The sequence below is a fragment of the Xenopus tropicalis genome, chromosome 1, assembly GCF_000004195.4.
Source record: "Xenopus tropicalis strain Nigerian chromosome 1, UCB_Xtro_10.0, whole genome shotgun sequence".
In the NCBI taxonomy this organism is placed as follows: Eukaryota; Metazoa; Chordata; class Amphibia; order Anura; family Pipidae; genus Xenopus; species Xenopus tropicalis.
The window spans coordinates 72,188,679-72,204,179 of NC_030677.2; the positions used below are offsets into that span (position 1 = coordinate 72,188,679).

At 39.5% G+C, this 15,501-nt stretch overlaps 1 protein-coding gene across 2 annotated transcripts in view; it reads right to left on the bottom strand.

Annotated features, from left to right (window-relative positions):
* Window positions 1-15,501, bottom strand: part of aimp1 (aminoacyl tRNA synthetase complex-interacting multifunctional protein 1) — a 40,054-nt gene that overhangs the window by 12,073 nt on the left and 12,480 nt on the right. For both annotated transcript variants that reach the window (XM_012963225.2, NM_001017050.2), the window contains 3 exon segments: window positions 14,327-14,440; window positions 14,074-14,223; window positions 4,186-4,391 (listed from right to left, as the gene is read on the bottom strand). In XM_012963225.2, coding sequence (XP_012818679.2) covers window positions 4,186-4,391; window positions 14,074-14,223; window positions 14,327-14,440 — 470 coding nt within the window.

Here is a 15,501-nt window from a genome sequence, read left to right on the forward strand (position 1 = left end):
ATTGGCAGTTTTTTCCATAACTCACAAATTACTCTAAAATAAACAGATCTAATGCAAAATAAAGTTTCCATTATTCCTTGTTTCCCACAGACTTTCTTACTCTATTCAGAACTTAATGTATGTATTTATATAGTGCTGGCACAGTGATGCAGGGCTTAAAGCTGGCCACACACGTGGCGATTTTCAATCTTTTGTGCGAAAGATCATTCCCACCCTTCACTGATGTTCAGGGCTGAATCAGCAGATATGGAGGTAGAAACAATAGGATTTCTACCTCCTTCTGCCGATTCAGCCCTGAAGGTAGATTTTGCTCAGGTGCTTTCAATGGCGCCCGATCAAAATCTTTTAACGCGAGTCATCCGATATCCGCAGCCTTCTGCGATATCGGTTGCCTCTCCGAGTTACATGCACTGAATATCATACGATATTATCGGTGTGTGTATGGCCAGCTTAACAGTGGTTGTTTATCAGCTTTACAGTTCAAGGTCCCTACTGCAGGACATGTACATGTAATACATGTAGCATAGCCACACTAAGGAGGCAAAAGTGGTAACCAATGCTCCAAGATCTAATTTTTTTTTTTTTTTATTGCGGACCCCCCTGACCATTCCAATTGAACCACAAGCCTACAAAAAAAAACACCAAAAAACTACACTATAAGACTTAATGTATGCCATCTTTTACAGCTGCATTGTCAAACTCAAGTAGTGTCAAAATGAAAAAGCTTTACTGAAAGTGAACCCATTCTCTAATTCTGGTTACATTTGCTTAACATTCTATATATACAGGTATTGAAATTTAGGATTAGGGTTAAAATTCATGCTGTATGCCAGCTAGCAATAATTCCTTGTAACTAATTGTTAAAAAAATTATAAAGGGCAGGCAGGACTGGATAACAGTGTAGAACACTCATGTCAAACACAAGGCCCGCGGGCCAAATCCGGCCCGCCAGGCCTTGCAATGTGGCCCGCACCGCGCTGTCATAGGAGGCTTGTGATCTCGCCGGCCAATCTATTACGCATGCGCAGTACCGCCGCTCCCTAAGTCTTCGCCAGCGCCAGCGGCTCCTTCTCTCTTATGCCGCGGCAACAGGCCCTTTTATAAGGTTGCGCCCGTGCGTATGACGTCACACGTCAGCGACGAGGCGCAACCTTATAGTAGTGCCTGTTGCCGCGGCATAAGAGAGAAGGAGCCGCCGACATCACTGGTCTGTTGGGGCTCTGTGTGTGGGGGCTGGCTACTGTCTATGGGGGGTACTGTGTATGATGAGGCAATTGGGGGTACTTATTTTTGGGGGCACTGTTTATGGGGGAAATTGGGGGTACTTTGTATGGGGGCACTGTGTGTGGGGTCTACTGTCTATGGGGGGTACTGTGTATGAGGCAATTGGGGGCACTTTGTGTGGGGGCTACTGTCTATGGAGGGTACTGTTTATGGGGGCAATTGGGGGCACTGTTTATGGGGGCAATTGGGGGTACTTTCTATGGGGGCAATTGGGGGCACTGTGTGTGGGGGGTACTGTCTATGGGGGGTACTGTGTATGAGGCAATTGGGGGCACTTTGTGTGGGGGCTACTGTCTATGGGGGCAATTGGGGGCACTGTTTATGGGAGCAATTGGGGGTACTTTCTATGGGGGCAATTGGGGGCACTGTGTGTGGGGCTACTGTCTATGGGGGCAATTGGGGGCACTGTTTATGGGGGCAATTGGGGGTACTTTCTATGGGGGCACTGTGTGTGGGGTCTAACAGCACTGTTAAGGAAAAGATTGTTCCACTCATTTTAAATTCACATTTCTGGTTAACATTGTCAGTTTATGACTGTTCAGTAAACCATTCGGCCCATGATTTAGGCTGGATTTTAGATTTTGGCCCCTTCTCTGATTGAGTTCGACACCCCTGGTGTAGAATGATGCAATTTCCTTTAGAGATCAGGTAGTTCTTGTAATTTTACAACAAATTACTGGATATAAAAGCCATAAGTAGTCAGGGCTATCAACAAAATTCAGTTACGTGTACTCTTGAATAATCATTGAATACTTCAGTGATTCAAGTTAATGCACACACATTTCTAAAACTATAGACTGAGGGGCTCAGCCCCAGGAAGCACCTAGGACTGAATGGAGGTGGCTGGAGATGGCCTATTTAAACTCTTTCACTTCAGTTAACATTTGGACTACACAGACAAGCAATAAAATGTTCTATTTTCTCCCTGTACTAGAAAATGATTTTCCTTGATAGATATCTTACTTAAAGTATTTTTAGCAATCATGAAGATGTACGACGATAAAACGTAATTGCCCAGATGTTTTATTTTCATATTATTGTTTTATATCTTAAGTCCACATGATTCATATCAAGCACAGTCTTTATTTCCCAGGTGCACTTGGTTATTTATATCTGTATTTATTTTAAAGCTCAAGCAAGCATCAGAGACAATTATATAATTACTTGAATGGCTTGGCAGGACACAGATCTTCCATGACATGATCTGGGGGATATTGATCAGCATTTTGTAATGATCCCCAATGTTAAAATTAACCTTGGCACCAAGGACACGGCCATAAAACTATGGTCCCAAAGGGGAGAAAATATCCTTTAAATTAAATGCACTTCTTTTTTCATTTTTACCATGTATTGGTTCATAAAACTAGAATAAAAACAGTCATGGAAAATAGAATTAACACACTAAAACATGGTCTTGATTGAAGCCAATATTGAACTAAGGTGATCACTAAAGTGTTACCACATATTTGTACTGATTTGGCAGTTTTATACAACTAATATCAGGTTTTCAGCATAACAGCATTCAGAATAGGTTAGTAGCTTTAATAGATGCCACCCTGCACAGCCCACCTTGTACACTTTACAACTTAAATCTGTGGTTACAGCATGGGGGAAGAAGAACTGGCAGAGAGCAACTACATCTAAGCCTGTAATTAGTAATATAAAACATAAAGGAAAAAAAAAGTAAATTAATGTAAATTTTGAGCAGGTTGAGCAAGTTTACATTATATTTCTATTTGGGTTCAGATCCCTTTTAAATTCAGTTTTGAAGGAGACAAGTTTAACTCCTATTTAGAGGAAAACATTGAGTAATATTCACCACAATCACAAACATAACAGATTAAAATATCTATTAATCATTTAATTTACTCCTTTTTTGGGGTGTTTTTTGTGCTGCTAAGTAATAATGTTAACCATTGGTGTTCTGCTACCTACCCCATCTTTTTATATGCATCACCTACAATGGCACTTTTGCTTCCTTGATAAGCTGTCACAGTATAGATACAACAAAGAAAGACCAAATAGTATGTACAGGATAACAAAATCTGGTCATGGTAGGAGAAGATGCATATCTTGTAAATTAGGATCTGACAATCTGGGATAATCTGGAAATGTCCTCTCTGCTGCCTCTACTACATCTTTTTTGGATTGTACATTTCCTACAGGAAAGCATCCTGCTATGGTCTTTCTCCCCCTGTTCCACGCTCGTATCCAGTGACATGAAGTGAAGAACCGGAAGAGATGCAAGGAGACCTGCTCTCAGGAACCCCTCTGTGTCAATTCTGCTTTATGAGTTCAGGTACGGGGTAGTAGGGATTTTTGGGGAGTCTGGGTATTGCAATTGTGGAGGCCCAATGCTGTATTAATATATCATGTGTCCTTATAAATTATGCAGTCTGTGGCTACTTTCAGCCCTGTAGAAGAATCACTTGAAGAAAAAGGTTTTTATATGGCCTCAATGCTAAAACTACAGAGCTGCTCTCAAGGAACAGAAACAAAAAGTAACCAGCTAGTACAGATCTATAAAAGTAAATAAATCCAGTAAAAAAAAGCCAATTTCGTGTCAAAAGCAATCCCAAGTATCACTCAAACAGTAGGAGGGATTATATTAAGGCGGTAATTGATTTCTTGGAAATACTAAGAATGGATAAATAACAGATGCCAATGAAAATGTATTCTACATTTAGGTTAGAAAGCGAAGACAGAAATATGAATTTATATAGTAAATGCAAAGAAATACATATATTTAAGGAAATGCTTCCTTATATATTGTGTATGGCCTTTATACATACACCTATAATTAATATATATTTACAATATTTACATCGTATAAGCACATGTAAGGATAATTGTTATAGTTACTTTGGTGTGTAAAGGATGGCCCCTCAGAGCCTAACCTACCTGTTCAAGAGGTATATGCTTCACAAGGCCGCTGACAACAGTACGTGGCGTTGCTTCTCCTACATCTACCTCTTCTACGTACAGGGAGTCAGCATCAGGATGCTTCTTGGCAGTGACAATGCAGCCAACACGGAGGTCCAAGCGAGACACATCCACTGCTTTTATTTCATCTTCTGATGCAGCAGGTTTCTTTTCCTTCTTCTCACCTAAGTACAGTAGACAAACAGTACTTTTCTATAGGACTATAAATATTTGGACATAGTAGTTTGTTGGTGATAAAACTATATATATATATATATATATAAATCACATATGCTCCTTAAAGGAACAGTTCAGTGTAAAAATGTAACTGGGTAAAATAGATAGACTGCACTGAATAAAAAAATGTTTTCAATAGTTAGGCAAAAATGTAATCTATAAAGGCTTGAGTAGGAAGATGTCTTATATAATGGCTAGAATTGTGCTTCCTGCTTTACAGCTCACTAAGCTGTTAGCAGTCATTAACCCATCAGTGACTTGAGAGGGGGCCATATGGGACATAAATGTTCAGCTTGATTATGAATCTGACCTGCACACTCACAAACTAACTGAACAGTTATGTCCCATGTGCCCCCCCCCCCCAAGTCACTGACTCACTTAGAGGATAGAGGGCTGAAAGCAGGAAGTAGTCTTCTGGCTATTATGTTAGACATCTGTTCCAGCCTTTATAGACATGTTTTGCCTAACTAACTATATTAGAAATATTTCTTATTTTGCAGTCTGTCTTTTCTTACACTGAACTATTCCTTTAATATATCCTTCATTCTAAACTACAATCTGAACATAGAAAACTGTAACATTCCTTATTGTTATTCATGAGTGCTCAGTAGTTAAAGGGGCAATTCACCTTAAAATAAACTTTATAGCCCCTCCTTCATTAAATAATGCTTGAGCCTATTGATTCAATTTACAAAACATCTGTAGTTGTTATTTCTTAAGCTAGACAGTGCAAACAGGGAAACAAGCTGCTCTATGTTTGGTCCTTGCAAGGTAGTTAATTTCATTACTAGCATACAGCCATTTCCCATTACTCAGTGTAGTGAATGTTTGGGGGGTTATCTGTGCAGTGGTAGCATTAATTTCCAGTATTAGCTCAGGAAAGAACAAAAACATTTTTTTTTTCTTTTGTGACTGCCCCTTTGAGTTTGGTTTAGACAGTGGTATATTATGCAAATTTGTAATAAGTCTTGCATTTTTTGTGGTTCTAATTACATTTTTGGTTGCTCAACTGCCAGAATTAGCTCAGACTTAATTAAAAAAAATAGCAGCAGCTTGAAGGTAAGAAAAATGAAATTAAATAATAAAGAAAGCAAGCATGACTTGAGAGCTTGGTTGATGTAAGCACCTTCCAACAATATAGTTGAGGCAGTGGTTCTTGAAGAGGCAACTTTACTACAAGTAGATCCTGTGCTGGTTGTGCCAAAGAATATCTGATCTAGAACGTGGATATGCAGCCACACTCTATCCGAAGGAGAGTTTTGCTATCTGATTCTGTGGATGATAATTTGCGTGCAAGTATTCTGTAAACCATTCTGCCTATAACAAACTGCTAGTTTATTTGGGTGGAAACAGTAACCCTTTCTATGTAAAATAAGAGAAACTCCAATTTAGTGAGGCATGACCAAGTGGTGTTAAATGAATAAAAATATACATTAAAGTGTAGTATTCTCAGTTTCAAAGCAATGATTATACTTGGAAAGTTTTAATATGGCTTTGCTGGGGTTGAACAAATAACACAATTTTAGTATTTTCTGTTTCAAAGTGACAATTACAACTGGGATGTTTAAAATGGATTTGCTGGGGTTGTATAAATAACCATTTTAATTCTGTTGTAGCAATAAATTAAATACACCTTTTTATTACCCAGTAGTATAGCAAGCTACCTCTTTACTTACTGCAAGTGCCATACTCCAGCCTTAGAGGCTCCCACATTCATTCTTATATGGCTGTGACACTACAGCAGGGATCCCCAACCTTTTATACCTGTGAGCCACATTCAAATGGAAAAAGTGTTGGGGAGCAACACAAGCATTAAAAAGGTTCCTGGGGTGCCAATAAGAGCTATAAATGGCTACTTAATAGCCCCTATGGGGACTGGCAGCCTACAGAAGGCTGTGTTTGGCGTTATACTTGGTTTTTATGCAAACAAAACTTGCCTCCTTACCAAAAATTCAAAAATGAGCACTTGCTCTAAGGCCACTGGGAGCAACATCCAAAGGGTTGGGGAGCAACATGTTGCTCACGAGTCACTGGTTGGGGAACACTGCACTACAGCAAGGAAATCCCTCATCGCCTTAGCATATGAAATCCTGGGGTTAATCCGTACACATGCCAGGAAAATAACACATTATATTATAAATAGCCATAAGTGACTAGTTTGTGAAGTGGGACAGATGATGAAATGCTCCCTTGTTAGCAAAATAAATAAACTTATAATATTGCTTACCATAGCACAAATTCTATTAACTGACAGTAAATATGGAATACATACAATCCTTACTGTTGGGACACTGAGCACAGTCTCTTTATAAGCCGGTGGGAGGTAAAACCAACTAAATATTCACTACAATGGGGAGATGAAAGGGAACTTTATAGGGTAGCATATTACTTCTTTTATGAAAGGGAAATTCAGAGGGCCCTAGAACACATACGCTGACAACCCATTAGTGTCATTGTGAACAACAAAACACCATGACATCTGCCCTGCGACCCCACAAACATGGGTATATAACTTTACCCTGAGGCACCAAGGCTGGCCATAGGGGACTATTTGTCACAAGTGAAGTGACTTCAGAAAACAAAACAAAAAAACACAAAAAAGTGCTTAATGAATGCAGCCTACCAATATACATGAATTACAAATGTTCAATTTTATTTGTTATTTGTATACAACAGAGATGATCTTACCATTATGTGGACCACAAAGCTGCAAAAAAATGCTACAACTTAACATAAAGTATAAATCATCTGTTCTTGGCTGACCATATATAAATAATAATAAATAAAATAAATAATAAATAAATAATAAATTTAGGCTTTGTTTTTTTAAACAACATTTTAATTTTTGTTTAAACTAAAACATAAAATGCAAAGCTCTGCAGTTTACACAATATAAGTCTTAGCCCACACTTCAATTCAATACTTTTTACTTTCCCTTTAAATAATACCTCTTTATACAAAAACACTCCACTTGTTTTAAATGTTTCAAATCTCCCAAAGAATTAACATAATTTCAGTATATTATTTAAAAAACTGTTCAGTAAATTAAGGTACCACACCACGTGAAAAGTTCAGGGACATGCTGGCACTGCTGAGCAGTAATGCCTTATGCACTAATAAAACTGAGGCCAGAAGAAAATAAAGCTGCAGATTTCAACTTAATAAGATCTTTTTACAACTGATATGACCCCACTGCCTTGAAATAACATCAAAGCTCTTTCTAGTGCAGAGAGGGATTTATAAAAGCTTTTCTTAAATTCTGTGCCTGCGCATTACGATTGCCAGACATGACTGTTAAGAGCTCCCACTTCCTTCAATGGAAAAAGGCTGCTTCTCCGGCAGCCTCAGTTCTACAGCACTGAAAACTTTTAAAAAGCCAAAGCACAAGCCCCATGTTTGTGATGGAATTTTTACCACAAACCACTAGGGTCCTCAGTTTAACACAACACTAGGGATTGTATATGTTATCTCATTAAAGGAAACCTTTTTTCCTTTGTGCCATTGAATTATCGCACGTAACAAATAACACTGCAAGTGCAGACCTGTCATTTTCAATAAAAATCATTTTGAAAATATGCGGCAAAAAATAAAGAGGCAAACATCAAAACCACATGATTGTGTGGTCTTCAATTCTGCCACACCGATTTAATATTACTTTTACCCACATTTTAACTGGGCCAAAAAGAAGAAGGGGGGGGTAGGATTACCTTACGAGTGGGATGTGGGATTAGAAAGATGAATTTAGAGGTATGTGTTGCAAATGTTATGAATGGAATGCGAGTCCTATGAAGAAACTATTCTCCTCATAAATCCTTTCTTCATAGCAGTATATTGCTTTTTGATGTTTAGGCTGTATCTTTGAATTCTTCTGGACATAAAGTATATGAAAGGAACCAGGGGCCTCTCTTGTCAAATCTGGAGACGCAAGTGCTGTAGCACAAAAGGTAAAAAACTGCACTCCATAGTGTTAAGTTAGAGAGCACTTGCATCTACGGAGGCCAGTACAACCTATACAATGCACGTAGCACAAGGCAGATGGTTAAATACAGGGACCTGCTTGTCTAAATGGGACACCTATATACTGCCCCAATGAACAGAGCACTGCCGATGGCAAGTAATGTTTTATTCACTGGAGAAGCACAAGCCCCATGTATAGGAAGTTGCGGAGCAAGGAAAAGAAAACATAGCAGTTTGTACCTGTTTTTTGCACTCTGTATAAATGAAACCTCAAGTTATAAATGCAAATGGAACCACCTAAAGCAATCACCAGGAATACATGCATCTGGTTGGACTTATGAGTACACTATAAATAGGAAAAAAATCAGGATGTATAATATATAATGATAGTATGGATCACTTACTAACACTGGGCAAAATTGCTTCAGTGTACACAACTATAACAAGCAATAAGCTTCAGTCAGTCTGGTACACGTATACCAACTTTCTCATTATGTGAATTTGTGTGATGTGGGATCAGTTGACTCATCTGCTGATCGTATGTCAGAAGCATATACATAATGAGTAAGCTGGGGGTCTCGCTTTTATGCACATAAGCAACATGGCTGCCCAAACCAGAAGCTGCCTCCTATTGCGAGTGGCATTACACTTGCTTTGGGCATTTTCTGTTAAAAATAGTACTGTTACCCTGACCTATTAGCCTGCACCTCCAGTGGGGAAAACAGTTTGACTATGACAGCCCCCCCCCATTTAAATGTAGGCTGTAGTCAAGATATATACAGTAAGGAAGTACTATTAAAAATGGAGATGTTAGATTGCCAAAAAATACTAGAACTACATTTATATGTAATAATATATTGGAAAAATTCTCTAAAGAAGTCAAAAAAATGTGATAAAAGATTAAACTTTTTATTTCAACAGGGAAGATGTGCTGGCAAAGGAAGACCATCAGACATTCCTTCCTACCTCACAATTTGCAAAAATAGACTTCTGCTTTGGTGCTAGAGAAACAATAATAGCCAGCTATAGCACTGACTTTAACAGCTGCAATAAGAGGTGACTTTGTGTACTGCCTGTCGACTTGTGTGAAAGAGACCAGAATTGGATAATGTGGCACATCCCAAAACAGGGCCAACATTAAGGAAACCATGCCTTCCTGTGTATTAAAAAGGAGAACAGTGTTGTAATTAGCTTATTGGATTAAACTCAATAAGAGAAAGCATGTCATTATATGTTTTCCAGATGGCATTTTATGGTAATTTTTTTTCTTTCCAGAGGAAACCATGTCTTCCAAGTGTGATGTGATGTAAAAGCATATCATTCTTAAGTGAGGAGAAAAAAAATTATATCTTCATAAGCCAAATAGCAGTTTTACCATCTCACATGTAGCGCCAACTGGGAAGACTATTCAGTTGATGGGTTACTGTTCATGAATACTATATTTGTTTGAACCTACAAGTTTCCAGCCATTTTGACATACAGATGCTCAGAAAGCATCCAGTATATTGACCTTTTTTGGCCATCCCGACTTCTGGCACATATTTGAAATATATATGGATTTGAAGCCAACCTTATGCATTTCTAATCTTTGAGCAAAGGGAGTATGGACTGAAGATGCAAGCCCCTTCGTAAATTAAGTGAAGAAATTACTATGGGTGATTTTAAAACCAAGATACTTGGTATAGACTCTTACTTGGTATAGACTCTCTTGGTATAGACCTACAGGTGGGCGATATCGGGAGAATCCAGGGCCAAACGATCGAATTATAACGACGTCATAGGAAAGTTGGTCCGGGGACCGCATCAACGAGCAGATGCGGTCCCTTATCTGACTAGATTTTCTAACCTGCCCAATCAAGATCTGCCTGATTTCAGGCCAGATATCGGTCGGGCAGGCCCGTCGGTAGTGCCCATACACAGGCCGATTAGCTGCCGAATCGGTCTAAGGGACCGATATCGGCAGCTAGAATCGGCCCGTGTATGGGGACCTTTAGCTGTGGCAAAACTCAAACTCCCATTCTCCGTCATCCTATAGACAAATGTTAAAGGAAAACTACACTCAGAAAAAAACAGATTATTTTAAGCAACTGTATGGCATAGTACTGTATTGCTACCTACAGCAGACACTACCCTATATTACCTCATGGCTTCTGTTAATACAGACCTATATTTTAGTCCAGGTTGATGCATAGGGTCATAGAGAAATAATATTAGGGCTACACAGGAACCCTTTAGGGCAGGGGTGTCGAACTCAATCAGAGAAGGGGCCAAAATCTAAAATCCAGCCTAAATCGAGGGCCGAATGGTTTACTGAACAGTCATGGTGACAACGGAGGCTTGTGATCTCGCTGGCCGTACTTGCTATCTATTAGCATGCGCATAGAATCTATGCGCATGCGTAATAGATAGCAAGTACGGCCCGCGAGATCACAAGCCTCCGTTGTCATCAGCGGCGTGCAGTGATGACAGCGCGGTGCGGGCCACATTGCAAGGCCTGGCGGCCCGGATTTGGCCCGCGGGCCTTGTGTTTGACATGTGTGCACTAAACAGAAGATGGGGCTGCTCTACCCACCAGATCTCACCTGCCCAGGCCAATTCCTCACTTCATTAGTATTAAGAAAAAAACTGTCTTTATGTGTCACTTGCTGTAAATTGACAGAGTCAAGGAATGTATATACCAGTAGTAATGCTGATAACTCCTATGCACAGTATTTATGATAGAATATACTTTGTGTACAGTACTTATTACACATTCATACCTTGCTGCATTTAAGGCATTTGTATGTGCCGTTGTTGAGCAGCAGCCGGGAGCAGAGCAGGTCAGACTCCACCTTAATGCTCTGAGCCTTTTCTCCGTACATCGGAGGCTGAGCTCTGGGGTCCCCATAGCGCCCTATGGCCTGCCTGTAGTCTCCGTACAGTCCACGTAATCCTCTCTCTGCGCTGTACAGCGAAGTGGGCGGGGCTTGGGGTTCCCGCTCTCCGTATAGTGAGGGGCTTCTGTCCAATGCTGCGGGCCGGTAATTGTGCACCAACTGTCGGAGCTCCGAGCGGGCAAGTTCGTCCCAGGCGTACGGCTTGAAGGGCATAGAGTAGGGCGGGGACTCATCCAGTGAGGGGCAGGCGGACTTTTCTGATGCTGGGAAAAGTTGTCATCAGCGGTGTGCAGAGATGACAGCGCGGTGCGGGCCACATTGCAAGGCCTGGCGGGCCGGGTTTGGCCCGCGGGCCTTGTGTTTGACATGTGTGCTTTAGGGTCATAAGGAATAAGACTAATAAAATTACTTAGCCTTTTAGTTGCCCTTTATATCATGTTATATGTTGTAGACAAGCAAAATCTGAGGACAAAATGTTAAATTACAAGAAATAAATATTGGGGAAAGCTAATTAATTGGGCACACAGCAATTATATGGCTTGTTTCAGAACCCAGACCAGGGCTTTTCTTAGATTAAAAACAACCTGCAAAGAATGATTTCAAGTCAAACTGCCAAGGTTCTAATTTTCCTGCGCAGGGCAGGAGCAAGGGATCTCTGGGACAGGAAAAGAAAGCGGAGCAGCAAGATTATCACTGGCAGTGCCTGGCAAATTACCACTCCTGTGTGGCTAAACATTTCCTTCTCCTTTAAACAGAACTGTTCTACTGAAAGCACATTTAACATGATTCTGCAGATCATCTGACATCCCTGCCTTAAAAGAATCAGTGTGAACACAATCTTAAATATTGGCATGTCATTTAGTATCCGTGATTTGTGCACTTTTAAAGGAATGTCCAGAGTTGTTGCAGTGAATTACGGTTACATAAGGTAACTTGCCCTCAGGGCACCTTGTCAAACATTACATCCCATACTACTTACAAGTGAAAAACAATACTTCCTAAGGAAGCAAACTTGCACACTCTGATTAGTCTCTAGATAAAAACAAGGAAATTGCCATTAATCAAACTCAAGTTTTTTTTTTTAGCAAATTTCACTTAAAATTTATCAGATTGTAAATTTCATGGACTGGCTTCCCTTGCTTAATTTATGTTGGTCAAGTCAGCGAACAGAAACTGCTATCCCAGAAGACTACTTGGTCTTAATCTGACTTCACAAAACATAAATTGCCTTGTGCTTTACAATGAAACTCATAGCAAGTGGAAACTCTGACACTCTGCAAAAATTGACACATACACAAACTAGTAAATCCATACTGGACAGAAACATTAATAAAAAAACGAATTCATTTTTTGTGGCATTAGTATTCACGTCCAAAAAATATATCCTAATAGTTTAGCTATGAAACATGAAATGGCAGGTCTATGGCATACCTAGCATATTGACCTCTACAGTGCTCTCAGGGAGAAATGCAAAGGTCAGAGCAGTCTTAAACACCGACCAACACTGCTAGTGGGATCAGGTGGGTACTATTCAGGAATACCTGTTTTATTGTTCAGAGGTGGTGTCTGCTTCTCAAAACCAGTATTTGCCTTTTGTTTTCAAAAGGTAGACAATGCCTGTACAGCAGGGGTCAAAAACACGGTGTGTTATAGCTTTAACACTTGGCTCAGATGGCAAGCCACTTTCCAGTTTTTCATGGAAGACGACATACTAACATCAACAGCATATAAAAACAAGACTCATGAAACAACATACATGAAAACGCTTACGATTCTAATAATCAAACACTTCTGTAAATGACAACAATTATTGGTATATCAAAAAAAAGGGGCTCATCTAGTATCATGATCCCTTCTGCATCCAGAGGAAATCTAGTTGCACCTCCTTATTCCATTAACACAGAAAAACATAAAACATTCATATTAAATGACTACACAGCTCAAAATCAATTTTATAGCAAAGGATGAAAATGATAAAGCATATCCATTACAGTATGTACGATAACGGATGTGCAACCTGCAGCCCATCAACTGTTACTCAAATACAGTTACCAGAATCTCATGACAAATAAAGGCATTCAGGGGCTGTTGAAGTTATAGTTCACCAATAGCTTAAGGGCAGTATGCTGAACAGCCCAGTATAGTTGAAGAACTACAGTATACTATTATACATGATAGATTATAGATGATACACGTCAGATGTAAATGGGCCCCTAATATTAGTTATAATAATGTGTTTTCAATGGATATTCCCCTAGACTGAGAAAACTGAAGGACAGTGTGCATAGATAGCGCTATGCAGCACTATCCTCCCTAGAGGTGTCAAAGAAAGCAAGCCTTTGTTTTACAATGATTGCCTTCATTCTTCCAAAGAGGCAAGCTTCCCTTAAATAATTATTCTTGCACCTGGTGGGCAATAAATGTGATAAATATCCTACCAGGCAGCTGAAAGGTGCAGTGTTCCCATCTCTCTTACTATACGTGCACCAAAAAAGCAAAAATAAATTTGTTTCACATGTGTGTGTAGAGGTATTGCTTGCTGTCTTTCTAAAGTCTCAAAGGCACCCACTGCGAAAATGCCATGGACAAAATAGAGCAAAAATAAGCTTACTTGATTTTTGTATGGTAAATTAAGTTACAGGCCGGTCAAATTGGTCAAAAATAAAGTTTGCTGGGAAATGGCTTTGTTTCAAGTAATACCTGTACTACACTTGTACATTTTTACTTTTTACTGGACGAGTACCCTAACCCCCTCACAACCACACAGAAATATATATCAAAAGCCTTAGTGCTGTACCTTTCTTTTCTGGTTTCTCCTTTTTTTTCTTTTCTTCTCCTGATTTAGGAGCTGGAGGGGAAGACTTCACAGGAGGTGGCTGGGGAGCACTTACTGGTATGGAAGGACTGGAGTCAGCAGATGTGCTAGCCGGGATGCCAATCTGTTTCACTGACACAAATTAAATAACAGGATGAAATAAATGCTTTCCCATATGCTATATTTTAAACATTACACTTTGCCACCTTCCAGGTCACTTGCACACAGGATTTACCTCCATTTTTTACTTCAGTTTTTACTAGCTGTTCTTTTAGGGTTTCGATTTCTTTCTTCAACTTGGCATTTTCTACACGAAGCTTCTTCTCCTCCCGTAGAGAGGCCTGTAGAACTAAACATCATAATGTAAAGTAACAATTGACATACATCAAAGATACATTACAATAACAAAAAAATAGAGATTGACAAAAAATACGGATTCTTTTTGATATCAGTAGTCTAACCCAGGGCTTTCAAAAGGGCAACATAAAATCACTTAATGATCTTAAAGGAGAAGGAAAGGCTAAGTCACTTGGGGGTGCCAAAATTTTAGGCACCCCCAAGTGACTAGCGATTACCTTGTACCCCTTGGTGCCCCTGTTAAGAGAGAACTGCACCCCAAGTGACTTAGCCTTTCCTTCTCCTTTAAAGGACAAGACAAGTTAAACAAAATACAGGTATGAGGGTCAGCTTCCCAGTTTAAAAATTTCCTTTCTCTGCACACAAAATACTGATTGATCCTTTTGTTTATTTCTATATGGGTGGCATTTTCTGTGGCTGTATGTAGTCCCTACTTCCTTGGTGTGGAGCACTGTACAAACTCTGCTCCAAAACAAAAAGCTTGCATCTGATTAGTCAGTCTGAAATATTTATCAGTGATGACATTGCATCAGGTAGGAGGCCTCTGCATAATTACTGATGTTTTGCATGGCCTGGCCTGGAACAGGTTGTAGCTATATTTCCTGATGACTCGGGGTGGGGTAGCAAACAAATACATGTAGCAGAGATGATATACAGGTATGGAATTCACTATGCAGAAACCCGTTATCCAGACAGCTCCAAATTATGGGAAAGTAATCTCCCATAGACTCCATCTTTAAAAAATATTTCCTTTTTCTTTGTAATAAAAAAAAATACCTTGTTCTTTATCCCACCAAAGATATAATTAATTCTTATGGAAGGCAAAACATTCCTATTGAGTTTATTTAAAAATATTTTAAATGTTTAAATTAATTTAAGTCTACTAAAAAATATGGTGATCCAAATAACGGAAAAATCTTATGTAGAAATGCCCAGGTCTCCAGCATTCTGGATAACAGGTCCCATAGCTGTATATACTTTTGCATTCTCCATTAGGCATGTGGCACATGGGGAGATTTGTCACACAGAGAAAGTTCGGAAAACAAATCTCCA